The 21,488-nt window shown below is 30.7% G+C and overlaps 3 protein-coding genes across 3 annotated transcripts; all 3 read right to left on the reverse strand.

Moving 5' to 3' along the window:
* Positions 1-1,085: 1,085 nt before the first annotated feature.
* On the reverse strand, positions 1,086-2,717 carry LOC146918399 (uncharacterized). The gene is made up of 6 exons (XM_085722050.1): positions 2,698-2,717; positions 2,527-2,595; positions 2,391-2,435; positions 2,090-2,162; positions 1,462-2,001; positions 1,086-1,355 (listed from the first exon to the last, which is right to left on the reverse strand). The coding sequence occupies exons 1-6, from the start codon at positions 2,715-2,717 to the stop codon at positions 1,086-1,088; spliced, it is 1,017 nt and encodes a 338-aa protein (XP_085578176.1).
* A 12,888-nt stretch (positions 2,718-15,605) lies between these two features.
* Positions 15,606-19,810, reverse strand: LOC146918400 (uncharacterized). The gene is made up of 7 exons (XM_085720050.1): positions 19,188-19,810; positions 18,920-19,142; positions 17,940-18,827; positions 17,613-17,891; positions 17,236-17,454; positions 16,275-17,132; positions 15,606-16,186 (listed from the first exon to the last, which is right to left on the reverse strand). The coding sequence occupies exons 1-7, from the start codon at positions 19,788-19,790 to the stop codon at positions 15,606-15,608; spliced, it is 3,651 nt and encodes a 1,216-aa protein (XP_085576176.1). The 5' UTR covers positions 19,791-19,810.
* A 73-nt stretch (positions 19,811-19,883) lies between these two features.
* Positions 19,884-21,483, reverse strand: LOC146918401 (uncharacterized). Its single transcript, XM_085722051.1, has 2 exons — positions 20,475-21,483; positions 19,884-20,395 (listed from the first exon to the last, which is right to left on the reverse strand). Exons 1-2 carry the CDS (start codon positions 21,481-21,483, stop codon positions 19,884-19,886), a joined length of 1,521 nt encoding a protein of 506 aa, XP_085578177.1.
* Between the last annotated feature and the right edge of the window lie 5 nt (positions 21,484-21,488).

The raw sequence follows: 21,488 nt of genomic DNA on the forward strand, positions 1-21,488 counted from the left end.
TCAGGAGAGTAATATTGAAAGTATTTATATTTTTAGATGGGCAAAATTTTTAAAAAAAATCACCATTTCATGAGAATTAAAAATATATACTTGTATAATTCGCACGCTTAAGTAGTTATTAAGTTTTATATAATTAATTATGATATAACTGACCCCACTTATTAAGTTTTCCTGGATCCGTCACTGCATATAGATATGGTTTACTACAGACCAAACCACATGCAAGCTCAGTTTCTCTGTCATATCTTAGTCAAAGTATATAAAATACTTTGACAGGGAGTTAAGAAACATATTACTCATACAAAGTTATAAACAAAATTTGTACATAAAGTCATTTGTATGCTTCAATGAGAAACGACCTAGTATCTAAACACTGAAATATTGTAAATATCATGGCTGGATATAAAGTTCAGCCATGATATATGTAATTGATTAAATAGAGTAAGAAAAAAAATTCAATTCAAGACAATTAATAATAGACAAAGGGACAAAAAAAAGTGAAGGTGGACATTGCATTAACATAACAATCAAAAGACATCTCGAATAAAATAGTTAAGCAGGACATGTAATTATTGGAGTTGTGATAACAATTGATGGGAACAACGTTAATTGTTTGAAGATGATGCAGGTAAAACTTGTACTTCAACAACTACATAATATTGAAAAAGATAAACCTAAAAACTGTCCTAATCGTAGCGTGTATAATATTATAATTTACGATATAAGGAGTAAATGGCATTTTATGAGATGCAATGCATAGAGAAACTACAATAAATCTACCATTTATAATGTGAAGTTGGGTAAATCACATGTAATATAATGTCATTGGTAAAAGATCATATTTTTATGATAACTATGTTATAACATGCGGTGCACTTGATTATGGCATATAGTAGACAAAATGATTAAAGGATAGGCACTTCATACAGAAAGTATTTCAGACACAGTCATAGCACATAAAGTCATATATTGGAACACATACGTGATTGTCATGGATTGACATGTCAAAATAAACCAAAGATCAAAAGATAGGTGGTTTCAAAAGCATGTTACAATATAATACATGATAGTCAATAAGCTTCATATTATTGAACACTATTTTGAAGAGCATTCCTGATAACTCGAACATGAAGATTCAATGGTGGGTGCTCCAGACCAAATAAGAGCTGATCATCCAGATTGAGGTTGAGATCTTTAGCTAGTTGATACCAACCTAATCCTATGGAGTACGCAACAGGCTTCCTTTTAGACCTTTTGACTTTGCATTTTAATCTAAAATTAGTTTCCTCATTAATTAGAATCATGTTATACACATTTGATAACCCAGCAGCTTTGGCAACCCACCTTGGAAAGTGCTGCAAGAAAATATATATGAAATTTGTTATAACATGGTAAGAAAAAGATATATGTGGAGTCATTTAAAAAATGGCAAGGATGACAGGTTAAATTGAAACATGTTACCAGGGTACATTGGCCTTGGGATGTAGCGGTTGACACATTTTGAAACCATTCGAAAGGATATTCAACATGGTCTTTAACATATAAACTTTCCTCTGGTTTATCTGTCGCTTGTTCATCGATAATAGCTTTGCAATTCATATGCTTCATGGCAAAACCTTTTGATATGAATCGTTTTCCATTATTTCTGACCAAACCAACATATATCGGATTGACATGTTTAGTAGGATCAGCCAGTTTGATTGCATGATAGTTAATAGGATGGTGAATACCAAAATAAGGTATATCATTTCCTTCAATATCAATTATCCTCATGTTGTAAACATTACCATGTGGTTGATAATCAAGAATGACTCTTTGTGGTTCTTGAAAACCACAATAGGTTGCAATAATGTTTCCAGGTCGAATAACACCTTCAGACAATATTTTTGAAGTATCAATCTCAAAAAAATTATCACAGGGATCCTTGATTGACCCAAAAATATCCATCCCAATTTCATACTTCCAATTTTCAATGAACACAGATGGTATTGATATATCAGCCTGGAATGCAAAGGATTCAGTAAATTACGATAGTAGTGTATTGGTTCAAATAAATTAAAGATTTTAGAAATTGAATGAAATAAAAGACCTGATCTGGTGTGATGATTGTTTGAAAGGATGTTGGATGTCTGGAAGAACTTCCTTCACCAGTATCAAAGTTTCTAAATATAAAATTTTGGTATTTAGAAAAGATAGTTAATAGATGATTTAGTAATAATTTATTAAATAAGCATAAAATTATAATTAATCTAAAGAAAAGTTCAGTAAACCTATGTTATGAAAATAATTTGATATTTGATGAATATTATTGAAAATTGATATTGAGTAAGTCAACCAATTACAATCTACAAATAGGTTAGTGAGTTGATAAAATTTGAACTGAAACAAACCTGTTTTTTGCAGGGTCCGTGGTTGATCTGTCCCAAATTGGGTATCTGAGTTCAGTGCATATAAACACATATAAGAGTGAATGAATTTAAGTAAAAAAACATTATTAATTAACATGATGTTAACAATAAAACATACAGAGCAAACTGCTTCATAGGAAGTCTTGTAACATAACTATAAAAAGAGAGAACATTAGACAATGTAAACCTTAAAATACAACATAAAAACTAATGTATAATAATATGAAAAATCAAACTGTTTGTCCTTGAAGAAGATTGTATATAATGATTTATTGTAAGATAGACAAACCTGCTTTCTGTAGGCACCATTGTTGAATTGTTGAAAGTTGTTATAGGATGAAAATGACGAAATTAAAGGGATGTTTAACTGGAAAAGGGAAAGTGGAATCCTACCTTCATCAAAAGTGGACATAAAAGCATTGGAACTGGGTATGGCTTGGATCGGTGAAATGTACATGGGTATGGGCTTGAATGAAAATTTCGACCCAAATCATTTAAGTTGGGCTTAGAGTAGTGTATATATTTGAGTGGATTGTATTTGGTAAATAGACAAACATTGCACAAAATGGTTTGTTGAGTAATAATGTAGAGATTTAGATATCTTCTTACATTATATTACTTATAATGTAAGAAATTGGAATAAATGCATATATTTGGTTTGTGTTTTGAAAATCAATAAGTGAGTTATGGTAGTTACGTATATGTCGAATAAATATTTGAAATATAAATCAAGAATTTTTGATAGGATTTGGAAATTTAAAATATTTGTTAAATTAATATACGGATAAACAGAATATTGTTTTGGTAGTCAATTAACGTTGTTTTGAAATAAGTAAAATTTTGGCAACTTATAATAATAATAAATTGATATTAATTGTAGCTTGTTGAGTAAGTAATAGGAGGCAAGGTTCCGATGTTAAAGTTCTGACTTAATAAATGAAATGTAATTAAAAAAAATATTCTCATTCAACATGGTACTTAGCATTAGCGAATAGTAGTAGTATTGACATGGTACTTAACAACTAAGACTAATTATAAAAATAAAACAGGTTTAACATCAACTTAAAGTCCATCAATTCAAAGACATACAACAAATAGGATGATTAAAGATTGAATTGGTATACAATCAAGGATTGAATATAGTTGGTTGGATATTTGAAATATAATTACTATGTATGTTATATGTTAAATATAACTGAAAAGAAGTTAAATATTGACTGCATAATAGGAACATATAAGGGAATTTGTTACATAAGACAAAAATAGAAGTTAATTGTTCATTACAGCACTTGGTTGGAAACTAACAGAAGCATAAATACATTTGAAAACAAAGGATACGTAGTAGAGGTGCATAATAACAGCTGGACGAAAACATACAACTTAATTGGATGGAAATCTAAGCATTGTTTTTAAAGACATGAACAAAATTACTAAGTTTCCCATCAAAGAACTTGAAACGCAGCACATCTCCAGTTTGATATCCACTGGTTGTGCAGAAATCCTCCCAACCGTGAATGAGTTTGGTGGTGAGTGTTTCAGCTGCTTGGTAATCAATAGTAGTCTTGACTATTTGACCATTGTCATTGGAGAGATACAAATAATCAAAGTCACCATTCCATATGAACTCATTGAAATCAGGTGGAAGGACCTGCATATAGACAACAATAAATATTAGCTTTTGATGCAAAAAGGATTGTAATTGACAGCCATTTGAAGATTGTAATAAATACATGGATTGGAATAGATTTATAATTTACCAATTCTGAATTGAAATCCATTTGCATAGGAGTCAAAGTGATGTCAAAAAAGAAAGACTTCTTATTCGGAAATCTTGTGCTTCTGCTATGGTATGAAGGAATATCAGCAGTGTTGACAATTGTTTTCCCAAGTGTGATAACAAATCTACTTTGACCAACATAGCTAAACATAATCAGCTTCATGCCTTCAAACTGGTAAAATTGTCTTAAGTCTGTCCAGCCATCAGTCAACCGTGGTAGAGTAGCTGAATTGTTGAAAGTAACTTGATGAGAATTCCCTTCAGCATCAATTAAATTCCAGACTGGACCCAAGTCATGAAATTCATCAGCGAATTTGGGGTTGATTTCTCCAAAGTCCTACATACACATTGTACATATGTAATGAGTAAATATTGTCTTGTTATAGATTCATATATATTTATATCAGATAAATACTTTTCATCATAAGTTGGTAGTAAAAAACATTCATAAGAGTAAAGAGCAGAAATTAAATGATCAAACCTTGTCTGGTAAATGGACAGTTCCAAAGCCTCCCAAAACCTTTCTCTTTGAGACTGCACGATATCCAGCCATGATGTTAAGCAAAGTTGAGAGGTTGGAGTGATATGTTTGATTGAGTATTATATAGAAAAGGTGTGTTGAGTTTTTAAATAAGTAATTTAAAAGTTAAGATGGATTGGTTATTGGAATGTTTCAAAGTAATAATTGATAAAAAGAATTTTTTGAGGAATGGATTAAATTGGAATCTGTGTAAAGATTCATGGAAGAACAAAATCTGGTTGAAAGATTTAGGTCCTAGCTAGTTATTAAGAATCTTAAGTGAGTTAGATAGTAGTTTATGTGTGATAGGATATAAAGCATTGTCATGTCTATCAAATTTAGAGTAGAATCCATTGAACTGTGAACCAAATAGATAAGCTTTCCATATTTACACTTTTTCACATTTCTTTGTAGGTGTCTTTAATCCAACGGAAAGTAATGCATATGGAAGGACTTGGCAACATAATAAAACTGATAATGTAATTAGCAGGTGTAATTAATCTCCACAATTGAGCTTAGGAAAAGAATAATAAACGGTTCAGTGAAGGAAATGTTACATTTGTATAATAAAACGTCATTATGGATTGAGTGGAAGTAGTATAAAATTGCATGGTATGTAATTTTAAGTTGAAAAGGAAAAAATAGCATAGGATTATATGTACTAATATTATTGTCCATGAAATACATAAATACAATCCGGCTATACAAATCGATCAGCTTGAATAAACGTTGTAGACTTGACATTTATGTACAGGATTAATAAGGGGGAAGTTGAATCTAATTATATCGTTTGGTTTAAAATTGTTTGATATTGCAAACATTTTCCAGCCCATTGGAGACTTAAGCTGAGTCTTGACTTCATTATCTTTGTTTTTGTCGACAACATCAAACAGCGTTATACATCCATTCTCACCGCACAACGTAATCATCAGATGAGGAAAATGTAGCTTAATATAGTTCGCGAAATCTTCTGGAAGAGTCTGCTAAAAGGATATTGTTAGTTATGCATATAAATGTAATAAAAAAAACTGGTAGTGATAATAGAAATGCGAAGGACTTAACTAAAGACATCTTGGCGAGTGTAGTGTGTTTGAGACTAATGTCAAAGTAAATTGCTATTGTTGGGTCTACATTTCTGCTATGAAATCGTGGAATTGGTGATGAAGAGTTCAGAGTTTTGAAAGATTTAAGTGTAAAAAAGCAACTTCCATAATAAGCTAAAACAACTATGACATTTTCTGCGAGATCGTAATGTAATTTTAATTTGTTCCATCCTTTTGTTAACAGAGGATAGTGGAAATCTTGGTTGAATCTGATAGTATGGAAACCTTCATCATTCCAAACACACCACTTGTTACCTAATCGAGAATAATATTTATCGACAAAAGTTGGATCAACTTCGGCATATGTCTATGAGATACGAAAAAAAAAACAGAGTTAGTATTATAGTAAAAATAATTTGATATGAATGAAAAGAAGTGGTTAAAAAGATGTTAGACCTGTGTATATAGTTGTGCAATATGAACATAGTCCATAGGATCAGATTGAAGAAAGTTTGTTATAGGTTCCATTTTAAATTGTATGATTTTGGGTTAGTATAGCCAGATGTATATATACAGAAAACAATGATGCAAAGTCTAATATTTTATATTTTTTATGTTAGGTATAAAATAATATAACGTGTACTATAATTGTGATTCATTATAAAGTCATTATGTCCGAAAGTAAAAGTAACCATATTTTGTAAAAATGATTATTTTGACATGATTATAATTTAAAAAATATAATCCATATAGTTATAAGACAATGTTCATATTTAATTTAAATTATTAAAATTATTCTTAGGTAGGTAAATTATAATGTATAATATATAAAATGAAGTATAAATTGTATAATCAAAATAAGCATTGTGTTTAAAATGAATTGGTTAACATTATGATTGATATAAGAATTATAGGGTAATTAAATATAAAATAGGAAAAGTTATAATTCAAAAATACATTTCAATGTTTACATTCAATAGATCATATGATTCTGATTTAATACATTAATCCAAACACAGAAAGTAGGTTTTCTTAAATACATGGACAGTACAAATATGTGGAAAAATAGAAAACTTGAATCTGATTTCGTTTGCCTCCTTGAAGTGATTAGCTTTGAAAAATTGTTTCCATCCACTTGTGATCTTGTATTTTTTCGAGTATTTACTTCTCTCAATTGAGCATTTAGTTGTTTTTGCATTGTTTCCTATCAATAATAGTTCCTTAAAACCCATGTTATGAATATAACCTCCAATGTGGTTGTCAAGTTCCTGTTTTAGAATGACATAGCAAAGTTAGAATATGTGAATTGATTGAATAGTTATGATGTTAGTAGTATAAGAAGGAACTTAACCAATTGATAATTAGTTGCAACATGAAACTTTGAGATAGTTATATCATAATATGGTGCACATCCATCTGATGTGCTTCTACTATGGAACCTTGGAATATAGATTGGAGATGTATAACCTCGGCAGATATGAAATTGGAATGTGTTTCGACCAAAGTATTGCAAGAACAAATTTTTATGTCCTCTGAATTTGTATACATCTCTTAATTTAGTCCATCCTTTGGTTAGGAGAGGGAGAGTGCTGCATTGATTGAAATAAATGATATGTATTCTTCCACTTGCATGGAAAAATCTTAGTTTCTTTGCCAATTTGAATTTACGTTTCATAAAAAAATGAGGGCATAGTTCTCCAAAGTCCTACATAAGAAAGGCATAAATATTAAATATTTGATGTAGTTTATAAAGTTGTAGTTGATAAATTCGAAATATGAAAAAAAACTATAAATTCTTGAAGTGTAGTTGAATGTTTTATGATATAATTTAACAAAATAACATTAAAGGTATATTAAAAATAATATAAATGAGGCAAAAAAAATAAAGAAAACTACCTGATTTGGAACATGACATAGATAGAAAACATCTAATATGGGGGGTTTTGGGCAGAATTTTTGTCTTGTAACCATGGAATGATTCATTGTGATGCTGATCAAAAGGAACTTGAAATGAGTAGGAAGAAATTTAATTGTTGAGTTTGCAATGGATAATAATGGATTTTGTAATTAGTTTGTGGCTTATATAGAGAAGATGTTGAATGATGTGATATAGATTAATCTTGGAAAATGGTATATTGAATATTAATTAGTGTATTTAACGTGATGTATGGTAGAACATATATAACATAGTGATTGAGAATCTTGGAATATGTAAGTAGTTAAAATGATATTTATTTATAAGACATGATGTATATATTATGAGACATGAAGTCTTAAGTTAAGATATTGGAAAACTACAAAGAAAAAGTGTTGAAGATTTAAAGAAAATTCTTATTTTTTATTCATATTGTATATAGTGGATATCAGTTAAGGAGGAGATTAAATGGTAAATTTCCGTAAAAAGATTGTAGAAAATATTTAGATGGATTAAAGATTGTGGTCAAAGAGGATATAAATGTTGGTTGTAGAGTGTAAGAGTAGTTGGAATAATTTTTTTGAGAATGGTGTTTGATATGTAGAATCTTCATGAGAAAAAAGAAATTTGATTGATTGCCTTTGATATGTTTAATCAACAATAGTGTTTGTATTGATTGTGTTAACTATTTGTGTAAGAATAAAGCAGAGGTAGATAAGTATAGAGATGTGGTAAACAAAGGAATGTGAAAAATTATAATTTAGAGTGGAATCGGAATAAAGGAATAGGGAAAAGAGATTTTACATAATGGGTTAAATAAATAATGTGTTGACCACTAAAAATTATTGAATAAATAAATAATAGAAAATGATCTATATATTTCGTTTGTTATTGTAATGAAAAAAAATTTAAAAAATCCGATGAAGAAATTCGCAGGAAAATATAAGTAAAACGTTATTGGTGGTCACATTTATATGAAGAAAATGTACACCATCCGGTGACTAATATAAGGAAAAGTGTGATTTTTAGTTTAATTGATTAAATGATGTATTTAGTCTTTATTATATACTACATACGTCATTTAATGAATGAACCTAAAAATCAAACTTTTGTTTATATTAGTGACCGGAGGTTGTATTTGGTTAATATATCGACAACAGACGCAAATTATAGAACGCGTATAAAAAAAGACATTACTTATAAATGTGACCAGATGGACTATATTAGAAGAGCAATTAAACAATGAGAATGAGACCATATGATGTAGGTAACATCAATGAATATATCTATTTTATAGGTTAGTGCAGAAAAGTACATATCTATAATACCTACTATATCTATGACAGTACTATTAGTAGCTTAGTTTTAGATAGCCTTGGGAATAAGAAGAATCTTAGAATTTTTCATGATGAAGCCTTTGAAATCCAAGTAGTAAAGAAACTAATAAAGGTAACTTGTATAGTAACCATCTTTAAAGAGTTGTAATAGTTTGAAATTGCATTTGATGCTCTAAAGTGGCGTGTGGTGTATATAGTTCATTCACATGATAATAAAAAAAAAATGTTCCACACAATTTCCCCGAATTATATATATGTATAAATTTAGGAGGAAAAAGATGAGGAAATAAATGTGGTTGCATGAATTTATTATAACAATGTTGGAACTATAAGACTGAGATGTATTTAGGAAATAAATACTGATATTTAAAAATATAATGGTTCTCAAAAAAAAAAGATCTCAATCTAAAATGTAATGAAAATTAAATAATACTTTGAATAAAAACACAATAGTCAATGAAATTTATGTTTACACATTCTTATAAAAGTTTTTCGAATAAAAACACAAAAAACTATAATTAAAATACATTTGGGTTTAGTTTTTTTAATAAGTGTGATTTTTTTAAATTTTTTTGCTTATAATTCGGGACTGAGGGACTATGTAATTAATTTATAATCTAAAAATGGAAGTACAAAGTGAGATTGTAAAAAAAATGAGACATAGAGTTAAATGTGATTTACATGTTATGTTGGTGTAAAATGTGCATTATTTAAAATAAGAGAATAAACTTTACTTCCATCATAAAGTTAAATGTGATTTACATGTTATGTTGGTGTAAAATTCGAAGTTTATCTCCATGATTATAATGTTATACGATTTTTTTGGCAATGCATTCTCTATTGCAATGTCTTTATACATTGTAAAATATAAATAGAATTGATATTTTCTTTTATATTATAAACACTATCAATGTATAATGTAATACATGGGTTGGGCCCAATAAATGTATATCATCAAAGTGTAAGTTAAAAGAATAAATTTTGATCTATGTTAATAAAATTTTAATTGTTTGGGATCGAAGTTAAAATAAGAATTCAGGACATGTGAAAAGAAATTAGTATCAAATTGAGGAAAAAATATAGTGAATCTGGCAAAAATATGAAAAGAATTCAGGATATAATTTTAATAGTGGTCATTGATGATCTGTTAAGTAGATGGTAGAGTGATGTTATAAAATATAATGAAGTGAAACAAATTTTCTTTATAAGTCAATGTGAAAGAAAAAACCTTAGATAGATACAACAACCTTGAAATATTACTAAATAATTAAATAAATTACAATTGTTTATCTATGATTTTTGATTGACTAAAATTAAGTGCAGTAAAAACATAGATCTAATGAGCAATATTATTTAAAAATATGACAAATTGTAAGATAACTATACGTCCTTTTTAATATACGATTAGAAGTAGGATTAGAGTATAGGAAAGTATGTATCTTGAATCCTTCATATTATTAAAAAGCAAATTACAATGGTATATCTAGTTTTCTTATATTTCTATAATATTGTATTATAAAAAAACTATAGTTAATTATATGAATCAATGAATAAAATAATACTTACCATAATGTATACAATACTAAGCAAATGTCGTTGGTATGGATGACTTATCAACTGGAGGCATAATAAAAATGGCATTATAATACTAAACAAATTACATATAATTGTTCAACATTATATTTGTTACAGAGACAATGATAGATAGATGTAAACACATATATCTGAAATACATACCATTGTACTTAAACACGAACAGAATTTAACATAACATATATATGAGACAATCTAATAAGATGGAAATAAAGGAAAGTTCATAACTTCAACACAAAGATACTAATTGGCAGAGATTCATAAGCAAATCACATTTTTGCAACCATTATAATATTTGAGATTTTATGATGGACAAATCGAAACTTCAAAACATCTCCTTCCTTAAATTTGTTCAACAGTGTAAACAAATTCCAGTCCTTCCCTAATTCAGTCCATGATTTGTTGCCTTTGTTCCTCTTCAGAACTTTGCAACTGAATTCAAATCCGTCAGGTCCAACAATTCGCACATAGTCATATCCAGTGCTTCTCACATAGTTTGCAAAATCATTCTTCAATGACTAAATAAAGTTGTAAAAAGATGTTAAATTAATCCTGTTTTATGTTGACAAAAACTAATGAATTGGAATTTTTAAGCAAAATATAAAGAAACTTACTAATTTAAATTTTTCGGCAGAAAACTTGGTGAGGGTAACTTGAAATTGTCCCGGCTCAAGGGCACTGTATCGATAGCTATGATAAGTTGGTAATTCCAATGGATTGAACTGGCGTTGCCCTACATCAATACCAAATAGATTGTCTCCATGATATGTCACCAAAAGAAACTTGTTGCCATTGATACCAAAAAAAGATCTCAAACGAATCCATCCTTTTGTAATTAATGGATGATTGTAGTTTTGATTGAACTCGACATTCATGCAACGGCCTCTGGTATCCATAATAGTTAAGGTGGCACCAAGTTGTGGAAAATGTTGTTGAACAAAAGTTGGATCAATCTCACCGTAAGGCTGCCATTGAATTGAACAAAGGAAATTGATATGTTAGTTTATAGTGTATTGAACAATAAAAATATAGGATTCATATCTAAAAGATGAATATATACAAAGTACTTGAAAAAAAAATAATGCATTTACCTCATCAATGATATGAGCAGTTAAAAAACATCCAAAGTTCCTTGGTTGCCATGTTGAATACATGTTGCAGTTCTAAAGAGATAAGGTAAAATTGAGAAAATTTATAGTTTGAGAAGTAGATGGAGAATAAGCAGATTTTATAACCAATATATTGCTTACTTATATGAGTTGTGACATAAATATATTAAAGTTAAATTGTATATGTATTGGATACAATATTCTCGATAAGAAGTATAAAAAAAAAAAGGTTAAAATTAAGTTGTATTGGATATTGTGGTAGAAAAAACGTTTAAACAAACTTATTAATACTAAATTTTGCTAGTTAAAAAATCTTTTAGGTGGGTTCGGCTCCGGTAACTACCAGGGTCAGGGCAGGCATCCGGACCCAAAGGGCACTTACTAAAGAACTTACAGATTACCCACCAACACCGTCATCACATCGGCAGCGGGAATCGAACACACAACCTTCATCTGAGAAGTGGCTCGTTCCTTACCAACTGAGCCAACATGTGTTGGCACTTATTAATACTAAATTTGAGATTAATAGTAAATAATATACTTATTATCATAGTTATAATTTATCTTATAAATAAAGTTGTGAAATGTGATTGAAATGCAAATTTTTCAAGCATAAACAATTAATAATTTTACATGGATATTAGGACTAAGGAATGAATTTTTGTACAACTTGTAAAGATAACTATTAATAGAGAATATAGTAATATATACTTAATAAAGACAAAGTTTAAATAAGGAAAAAAATTTAGAAATTGGATTATTAATAGTGTTATATTTGACGTATTTGTTAAATAATTTAAAAATTGGAAATAAATAAAATTTTAATTGAAAGAAGGTAAAATAAATTTAGTAAACGTTTAATGTGATATATAAAAGATGTCGGTGGTAAAACCGGGAGTTAATCATTTTAGACAAAAATGATACAATAGAAGTGATTAACATGCCAATGCATTCTCTGATACGTTACAATTATTTTTTGATTGACCAATTAATCAAAATTACATGAAAAATTAAGACCATGTGAAATATTGAATGATAGATTGGACTAAAGCAAACCACATATAAAACTTGTAAGCAAATTTGACATGACTGATATCACTATGTCAAATCTTCTATTAGATCATATCACATAAAAAGATATGGTTAAAGCATATATACAAACTTGTCATGGCTAATGCCTATTATAATTGATATTCCTTGTAGCATGTCTCTTCATTAGTTACTTTGGAACTAACCAATCTGCTATACATTGATAGTATGATGCAAATATTAATTATTTATTGGCATATAATTGAACAACCCATATCATGAAGCTGCTACAGGAGGATTGAATTTTTGAAGTTTCCGTCTTTAAACTTCTACCATAAAAGACAATGTAAAATACACAAACTCTTGTTCATTATATGAGCCTTATATAACTATAAAGATGTCGTCAATTTTCCAGTGAAAAATCAATTGGGTTTTTCAATTAATAAAGCTGTCCACATATATGTAATTATACTGACAAATATCGATAGCAAATACCATAATAAGCTTTGTACTAATAAATACACAAACATATAAATATGTTAACTACAACTACTTAAAATTATATTAAGAATAAAAATTAAAGTTCACAAATTTGTTTACGACATAACCATTATGAATCATTCATTAATACATAGACTTGTGCTGCTACATTTGCTAAATAATTTAGAAAAATGACTGAACATAATTTAGGAAAAGGACAACAACCTAAATAAAGGTTTTTCAACATAACTTAATATTGTCACGGATTAATATCTTGAACTAATGATAGTGTTATTTATTATGATTGTGATAATAAGTAATGAAAGGTATTATCACGAACTGAAATGTATGATCTTCATATACTTTTTTTTATCAACATAACTTAAAGTCATTATTTATTATATAATCTTCATAAACTATTTTTTTAGAACATCTATCATACATGCAACACTTAATACATATTTTAGGCATATTCAAAAAGAACTTAACATGACTAATTTAGCATACAGAACTGGGAAGACACATAAGTTAGGTAGCAGACTTCAACTAATTTACTTGAACGAAATACACAAACAAATTACATCTTCGTAACTTTTATCAGATTTGAACGATTATGATCGACAAATCGGAACTTCAAAACATCACCATCGACAAAGTTATTAACTGTGGCAGCCAAATTCCAGTCACTTCCAAATTCAGTCCATGATCTTCTGCCTTTGTTCCTCTTTAGAACATTGCACATTATTGGAATTCCTGTTGGTCCATATATTCGCACAGAATCATATCCGGTGTTTCTGACATAGTTTGCGAAATCTGTCCTCAATGTCTTACAAAAGTAGTAACAATCAAACAAATTAGTCATAATGGTATGTGAATTATAATAATCCGAAAAATGATTCTAAATGACATATAATAAGAAACTTACTAATTTATATTTCTTAGAAGATGTGAGTGTAACTTCAAATGGTCGAGGTTCCAATGCAACATTCCGATAGGTGTGATAAGCTGGTAATTCCAAGGGGTTTAGTTCTGTTGGCTGAGCTATATCTATAAGAAAACGATTGTTTCCTAGGTAAGTCATTAAAAGCATTTTGTTGCCATGAATTCCCAAAAAAGATCTTAATTCAGACCATCCTTCGGTGATAAGTGGATGACGGTAGCTCAGGTTGAACTTGACAGTCATAATTCGGCATCTTCTATTCATGACAATAAAGTTAACTCCAAGTTCGTGATAACGTTGTTGTACAAAACTTGGGTCGAGCTCACCGTATGGCTGCAATGAAGTTAGGGAGGTGTTGTTTAACATGATATGAAACATAATGCATAAGTTTTTGAAAAAATGTAAATTAACATGTAAGAGATGTAGTTGATTTCTTAAATGATGTAGCATGATACATACCTCATCAGATATATGAGCAGTGAAGAAGCTACCTAAGTTCTGATGTTGGCTGGTAAAAGACATGAGTAACTCTTGAGGGAAGGTCTTTGAAGGAGTATAAGATTGAAGTTGTGGAAGTGCTTGGTGAATAAGGTGAGTATATAACCATAAAAGAAATGATGGTGTTGCATGGATCTTATTCATTTGTATGTGAGGTGGATGGATATTTGACAAACGTATGTAAGTGAATAGTTTAGAACTTGTCTTCAATTGCCAAATGGAAGTTATATTGACAGCACTACTTGATGATATTATGTGTATATTTGGTTATATTATACTCCATTTAGGATAAAAAGGAAGTATAATTGTAGTTTTATAGTTTATCATAACAGAAGTAATATGAAAAAATATAATGTAACATAGAGAATATGGTTGCAAAACTAATTTTATGATACGGTCAAAATGAATGTTATATTACAAATCAAAAGAAACTAACTGAATGAATAAAATGTTTCTTAATTATAGCACAACACCTTATTATGTGAAACTAACTTGTCCACGTTAACAAAATAATTGATATTTTGCTTTGACTTATTCAATCTTAAAATTTCTTAGAAAATATGCTAGCAGCATCCAAAGACATGTTTTCAATAATAATTATAATAAACTTGTACATGATAATTACCTATAGAATAATAACTGATTATATAATAATAATCAGGAGCTAATTGTAATGGTCTCTAATGATATAAAACATGATAGATGAAATCCTATGATGATGATACACGCTATCATGTAATAACATCACTATAGTTTTTCATATAATACAATAAGATGTTATACATGCATAAGATTGGTTAACTGTCCAGAAAATGATATGCCTCATATGGCTGCAGTTCAAGCTTGATGTCTGGCTGTTTTAGCTGGTACACATATTGAAAAATGTAATTAACACTTGTTCTGAATAATATTCATGAAAGAGAGATCAAAATACAAACATCTCAACAAAACAGTACTTACATAACATTCTGGAACACTTCTTTGAATACAACATTAGTTGTAATATTGGTAGCTTTCTTTTCTTCATCAAGAATTAAAATCTTCAAACCTTTTTTGGTTTTAACTCTTGAAATAGCAACATATAACTGCCCATGACTAAACACAGGTTTAGGCAAATATAGACCAACACAATCCAAAGATTGACCTTGCGACTTGTTTATGGTCATTGCATAGGAAACAATAATGGGAAATTGCCTCCTAATCAATTTAAAAGGCCATGGAGACTGTGAAGGTGACAATTCCATACGCGGAATATAGACCAAATTCCCCTTTTGTTTACCAGACATAACCTTTGCCGCTAAAACATGTTTTCCAAGCTTAGCAATGATTAACCTCGTACCATTGCATAAACCTTGTGCTTGGTCTATATTCCTCATAAGCATAACTGGAGTTCCAACTTTTAGTTTAATTCTGTGATTTGGTAAACCTGAAGTACGAAGTGAATTTAAAAATTCAGGTGTAAGTACTTCATAGAAATTACCATCATTAGCCTCTGATCTATCAACAGAATCAGCACTTAAGTATTCAGTTTCCTCCCCTGCAATAATGGTTGATTTATTAGTGTATGAACAATATAATATATATATATATGATGTTGTAGTAAAAGACAAATTAAAATATAGCACCTGGTATTAATCCAAGAACATATTGATTGATTTCTTCCACAACTTCAATAGTTGAAGCTAAGATTGCTCGGCAACTCAAGAAGTCGTACTCTTGATAATGATCCAATAAATCAGGATATGTACTATTTACAATTGCAGTAATTGGATCATCAAAAACCTTGATTAGCAACTCATCTGGAATCTCTATATCAGCAATGCCATCATTTGGTTCATTTATCTTTCCTTCACCTACGTTTAAAATCCACTTCGAGAATTCGGCCATTTCATGTTTTTCCGACTCACTTGATCCACACTGTAAACGCATGTTTCTTGTTAAAGTGAGCACTTGACAATGATCCCATATGTCTGAAGCATTAATGGAAGCATGAACAATTTCAGACCTATTCCCTCTTGGAATGACAGGTAATATTTGTCGGAAATCGCCGCCAAAAACAACAACTTTTCCACCAAATATTTTTTCAGAGTCCCTGTATTCACTCATAACATCTTTCAAAGTTCTGTCTAAAGCCTGAAAGCAAAATTTGTGAGTCATTGGAGCTTCGTCCCATATTATCAACTTTGTTTGTTGCAGTAACTCAGCATGATCACTATCAAATTCAATATTGCAGGTTGAATTGTCTTCTGTTGGAACAGGGATTTTAAACTTTGAATGAGCAGTTCTACCTCCTGGGAGTAAAAGTGATGCTATACCACTTGATGCAACTGTCAAGACAATTTTAAGTTTGCATCTTAATGCACTGGCAAGAGTTTGCCACATGAAAGTCTTGCCTGTTCCACCATATCCATGAAGGAAAAATACTCCACCTTTTTGTTCATCAACAGCTTTCATTATCTTTTCAAATATTGTCTTTTGCTCATCTATGACATAAACAACAATAACCATTAATTACATTACTGAGTAATAAAACTAATTTCACCAAAATATTAGTAAAAAGAGAGTAACTTTAATTAAGATTGCCACCTGTCAACGCTTTGTACAGATTCTCGAATTCTTGTTTCAACTTTTGAGCATTGTAGTTTCTCTCATCATATATAAGTCTATTTCCTAATTGAGCTGTGATATAATCCTTTGGATAAGGCATAGGTTTGAAATCTGCTAAACTCCTTCTGTTTTGTTCCAAGATCTTCTCAATTTCAAGAAGAGTTAAGTTCATTAACTCTTCTTCTGTTAGCTGTAAATCTGTTTGAATAATATATTGTTACTATGAAAGGTTGACAACATTCAAATGATAGCAATGTAAAGTTGAGCAAAATCATATGTATGAGCTGATTATTACATAACCGTATATTATATGGTTATAGACTCAATTGAGAAACTACATGGTAGTAACAACTTACTTGGATTATTTGCTATCCTTCTCTGTAGATATAGTATTCCATCTGCCAACCAATGCCATGTCTTTTCCCACACATGCTTAGGTCTATCCATTATATCAGACAATAACAATACGACAAAAAGATATCGTAATGCATGACCTGATCCCCAATCTTTGGCCTCTCCAATGGCTGAAATGAACTCTTGATCGTCTCCTAAAAAGCCAAGTGCAAAGCAAGCTTCTCTAAAAGTAAGTAACTGCACGCCAGCCACATTTTTTAATTGGTCATAGGTGAGGGGACCTTTGACAGCCGTGAGCATCATTCTTAAGTAAAATAACTCTCCAGTACATGGTGGAACCCAAATCAATCTACCAATGGTGAACCCTCTCTTTCTTGGAGTCCAACACCTGTTTTTCTTGTTATATACAAATTTAGAAACAAACTGACCGTATGTCAATTTCCTCGCTTCTGAATAGTTTGCATTTGCTTTAAACCAGGAAGTGAACATCGATTCGGTAACACTTGGTTTTTCAAGAACATGTTCCATTCTCTGATTGTCTGTGAACACCACTGGATTTTCGCCAATTAAATGAAAGAACATGCGTTCAACAGCTGGTCTTCTACCATGAATTGGAAAAGAAAACATTCGCCAACTTGCTTCACTTGGAGAAACATACCTGCAATCTAAATACTGCTTGATCTCATCAATTTCAACTTCTTGATTAAGATTGCATGGAACAACCCTGGCAGTTATACGATCATAACCTTTGTGTATATACTTAAATAAGTATTTGATTGATGTACGCTGGTTACACCACTCCATATTTATATGAGCTTGGTACTTTAGCAACAACATGGGGTTGTAAGGTACAACATGCCGGTTGTCAAGGGTAATCCCACATTTTGTAACAGTGTGGGCATTTGAACTTCTTCGCCTATAAACCGGAAAACCATCCTGGTCAACAATTGTCTCTTCCTGCCAATTTTTGGGAAAAAATTTAGAGCATTTGTTATTCTTCATGCACGGTGACGACAACTTTGATAATCCACACGGGCCATGAATCATATGAGTTTTGACCAAATGATAAAGCTCTTTTTGAGTATCTGGATTTGGTATTTCAGCTGAAATGATTCGGTTGATATCTGCAGGGTTTGGATACTTGCTAGATGGATGTAGGAAAATTAGAATGTGAGCATGTGGCAACCCTCTCTTTTGAAATTCAATAGTATACAAATCTGTAAAATAATATAACAGGTTGTCAGTTATCTGAATTAATCTAACTCTTGACAAATGAAAGGAACACATGGGAATGGAATATATCACTTACATGCCAATACTTTTCCAAGAATGTGATTTTTTGTTAAGTCCTTCATTAATGCATCAAATTTCATCTTGAAAATCCTTGATATGATATCAGGTCGATCGTGAGGTTTCAAGTTATCCTTGAGGAGACACCTTTGAATTTCTGGCCAGTTTGGATTGCAAGTGAATGTGATAAATATGTCTGGGAAACCAACATTGCTAGATATAGCCATACCATCAAAATACAACTGATCCAGATATCTTCGACTTCCAACAAAGGTAGATGGAAGAACAATCCGTTTACCTTTTTTTTGTTGAGATGTTTGTCCATCATTGCCAGTTTTGTTGCTTAACCGATGATATTTGGAAACTCGGAGTTTTGATTGGTTTCTTCTCAACCAATTGAGTCTTTCTGCTTCAATCATTGTAAAACCATCAACCATGAATTGGTGTAACAATCTCCTACTACATAGCAGAGTTCGAGCCTCTCCTTTCCTGCTTTGAATCCGGAATGAGAACCACTCTTTTATAGTGAGACGGTTTTTACTTGTGACTATGACCTCGGCTCTATATTTATGCAATATACCATCTCTATAACCATCTTCACCATAAGGGAAAATGAGAGGATACTGGTAACTTAAATAAGCAGCATGAAATTCATCAATCCTCTGGAGCTGACCATTAGTTTGATGCAAAATAATATCTCTTTTATCGGCCGTATCAACATCACCTACTATGAAAGCAGCAACTTCGGATACCGTAGGTTCATTGTAAATCCTACCATCAGATTTCCTCTCTGATATAAGTCTTAATTTCAAATCATGGATATGTCCTCCCTTTAAGATTTCACGTGCCATCCTGAAAGACTTTGCATGAACATTATTCTCATCCAACATTTTGGACAATCGTTTGACAATGTCTTCAGAAATATTTTTGGTATTCCTGTTGAAAAAATGAAATGACAATGATTATGTTTATAAATACAATGATCAAGAGGTATATGATTTATGTATATTAACCATGTTATCATAACTTTGATTCCATGAAATAAATATATACCCAAATCCTTTAATTCTGTTTTGTATCTCATTCTCGGTGTCATATATGTAAAGTTGGGCATATTTGGGTAGTTCTCCATCTGGCGGTAACATGCTACCAATTCTGTGACATGTCTGTCCTTGTATCCTCATGGTTGGTGGCCCTCTACCTTTAGTAACCTTATCATCAAATTTCATGCCTGCTGAACTGAAAGCAAACATTGAATTATACATTCTTGTGTTTTGTTGGAAATTTTTGGTATCTTCTGATTGATGATCAAAGAGTAGATGTTGAAGCACAGGAGGAGGTTGTCTTAGAAGAGGAAGTTGGACTTTCCCATTCCCGCAACACAGTTGAAATAAGGGTGTTGATGTAGACTTAGATTTATGTTTCCTTTCTAAATACCACATTTCTGCTCCACATTGTTGACAAATACAATCAGGATCTCCGACATCAAAATAATCTACAAATAGAATTCAACATAAGTGGATATGTCATATAAATAAATGAAGAATGTATGAATGACTTGACAATCATATTACCTTGTAATGAAGGTTCTCCTCCTTGTATGTTTGTGGCATTTGTATTTTCTTCAGATATATCATATTCAGAATCTGAATCAGATTCCGTAAGTTCCTCGGAATCACTTCCACTATCATCTGTGTCTGAGTCAGAGGAAATATTGGAATCAAATGATTCATGTGCTGAAGTTGAAGCTGCACTGTAAGATGGAATTGAAATTCCTGGACTTTTTTCATTGGCAATGACATCATTTGGTTCGACTTGTGAGGTTGGAATAGGATTTGCTGTAGCTGCAAATTTGCTGAGAAGGTTTATGCCACTCTTAGACTGTCGAGACATCTTACTATGATTTTGATCGTTGGGCTGAGTAAATGTATTCTGCGACAGAGTTTTGGTAACATGAGTCTGCTCAGGAAAAAAGAATTGTTGAGCATTTGTAATATCTGATAAAGGAGTAGTGTACGCAATGGTTTTTTTTGATGTAATGGGAGTATTATGGATGGAATTAGATGGTGAAATACTTTTATCATCAAAAACTCTTTTTCTATTATCTCTTGAAGCGGTAGAGTTTTCTTTTTGAGAGTGTATAACATTGGATTGTAATGAGTGTTTGGATATAGAGTAAGGATTATCAGGACCTGTTGATGGCACATCTAACTTGTTCTCTTGAATAATTCTTTTTCTTTTTTCTCTGCTTAAAGCTGCGACCTCGGGTAGATTTTTGATGACATTGAAAGGTTTTGGAATAGCTTGTTTAGGAGAGGGAACACAAACTTTTTTGGATGCAGCAAGTGCCTTATTTTTGTATAGAACCCTTTTTCTATTTTCTCTTTCTGTTGCTGCATTTGATTGTTGAAGCAATGATTCAGCCAAACTAATAGGTTTAATGAGTTTTTGTTTTGGAATGACTGCAGAAGTATGTGTATTAATTTTAGTAGTCACACATATTTTCTTTCCTTCTAAGGCTTTCTTCCTTCTTTCTCTTGAACTCGACTGTTGTTGTTGTTGACTATTTTGAAGAGGATCCATATTGT

Source organism: Medicago sativa, chromosome 6, assembly GCF_051527215.1.
Source record: "Medicago sativa cultivar Bolivia chromosome 6, Bolivia_mono, whole genome shotgun sequence".
NCBI lineage: Eukaryota > Viridiplantae > Streptophyta > Magnoliopsida > Fabales > Fabaceae > Medicago > Medicago sativa.

Bases quoted from the DNA above. Each gene is read 5' to 3' on its own strand.
- LOC146918399 (XM_085722050.1), bottom strand. From the start codon at position 2,717: ATGGTGCCTACAGAAAGCAG. The intron at 2,002-2,089 runs GTCTTTTATTTC...TTTGCATTCCAG, and splicing joins CAATCATCACACCAGATCAG to GCTGATATATCAATACCATC. The intron at 1,356-1,461 runs GTAACATGTTTC...ATTTTCTTGCAG, and splicing joins CCCAAGGCCAATGTACCCTG to CACTTTCCAAGGTGGGTTGC.
- LOC146918400 (XM_085720050.1), bottom strand. From the start codon at position 19,790: ATGTTGGATGAGAATAATGTTCATGCAAAGTCTTTCAGGATGGCACGT. The intron at 17,892-17,939 runs GTACTGGAGAGT...CGGCTGTCAAAG, and splicing joins ATTGATTTGGGTTCCACCAT to GTCCCCTCACCTATGACCAA. The intron at 17,133-17,235 runs GTGGCAATCTTA...TTTATGTCATAG, and splicing joins TCTGTACAAAGCGTTGACAG to ATGAGCAAAAGACAATATTT.
- LOC146918401 (XM_085722051.1), bottom strand. From the start codon at position 21,483: ATGGATCCTCTTCAAAATAGTCAACAACAACAACAGTCGAGTTCAAGA. The intron at 20,396-20,474 runs GTAATATGATTG...TTCTATTTGTAG, and splicing joins AGGAGAACCTTCATTACAAG to ATTATTTTGATGTCGGAGAT.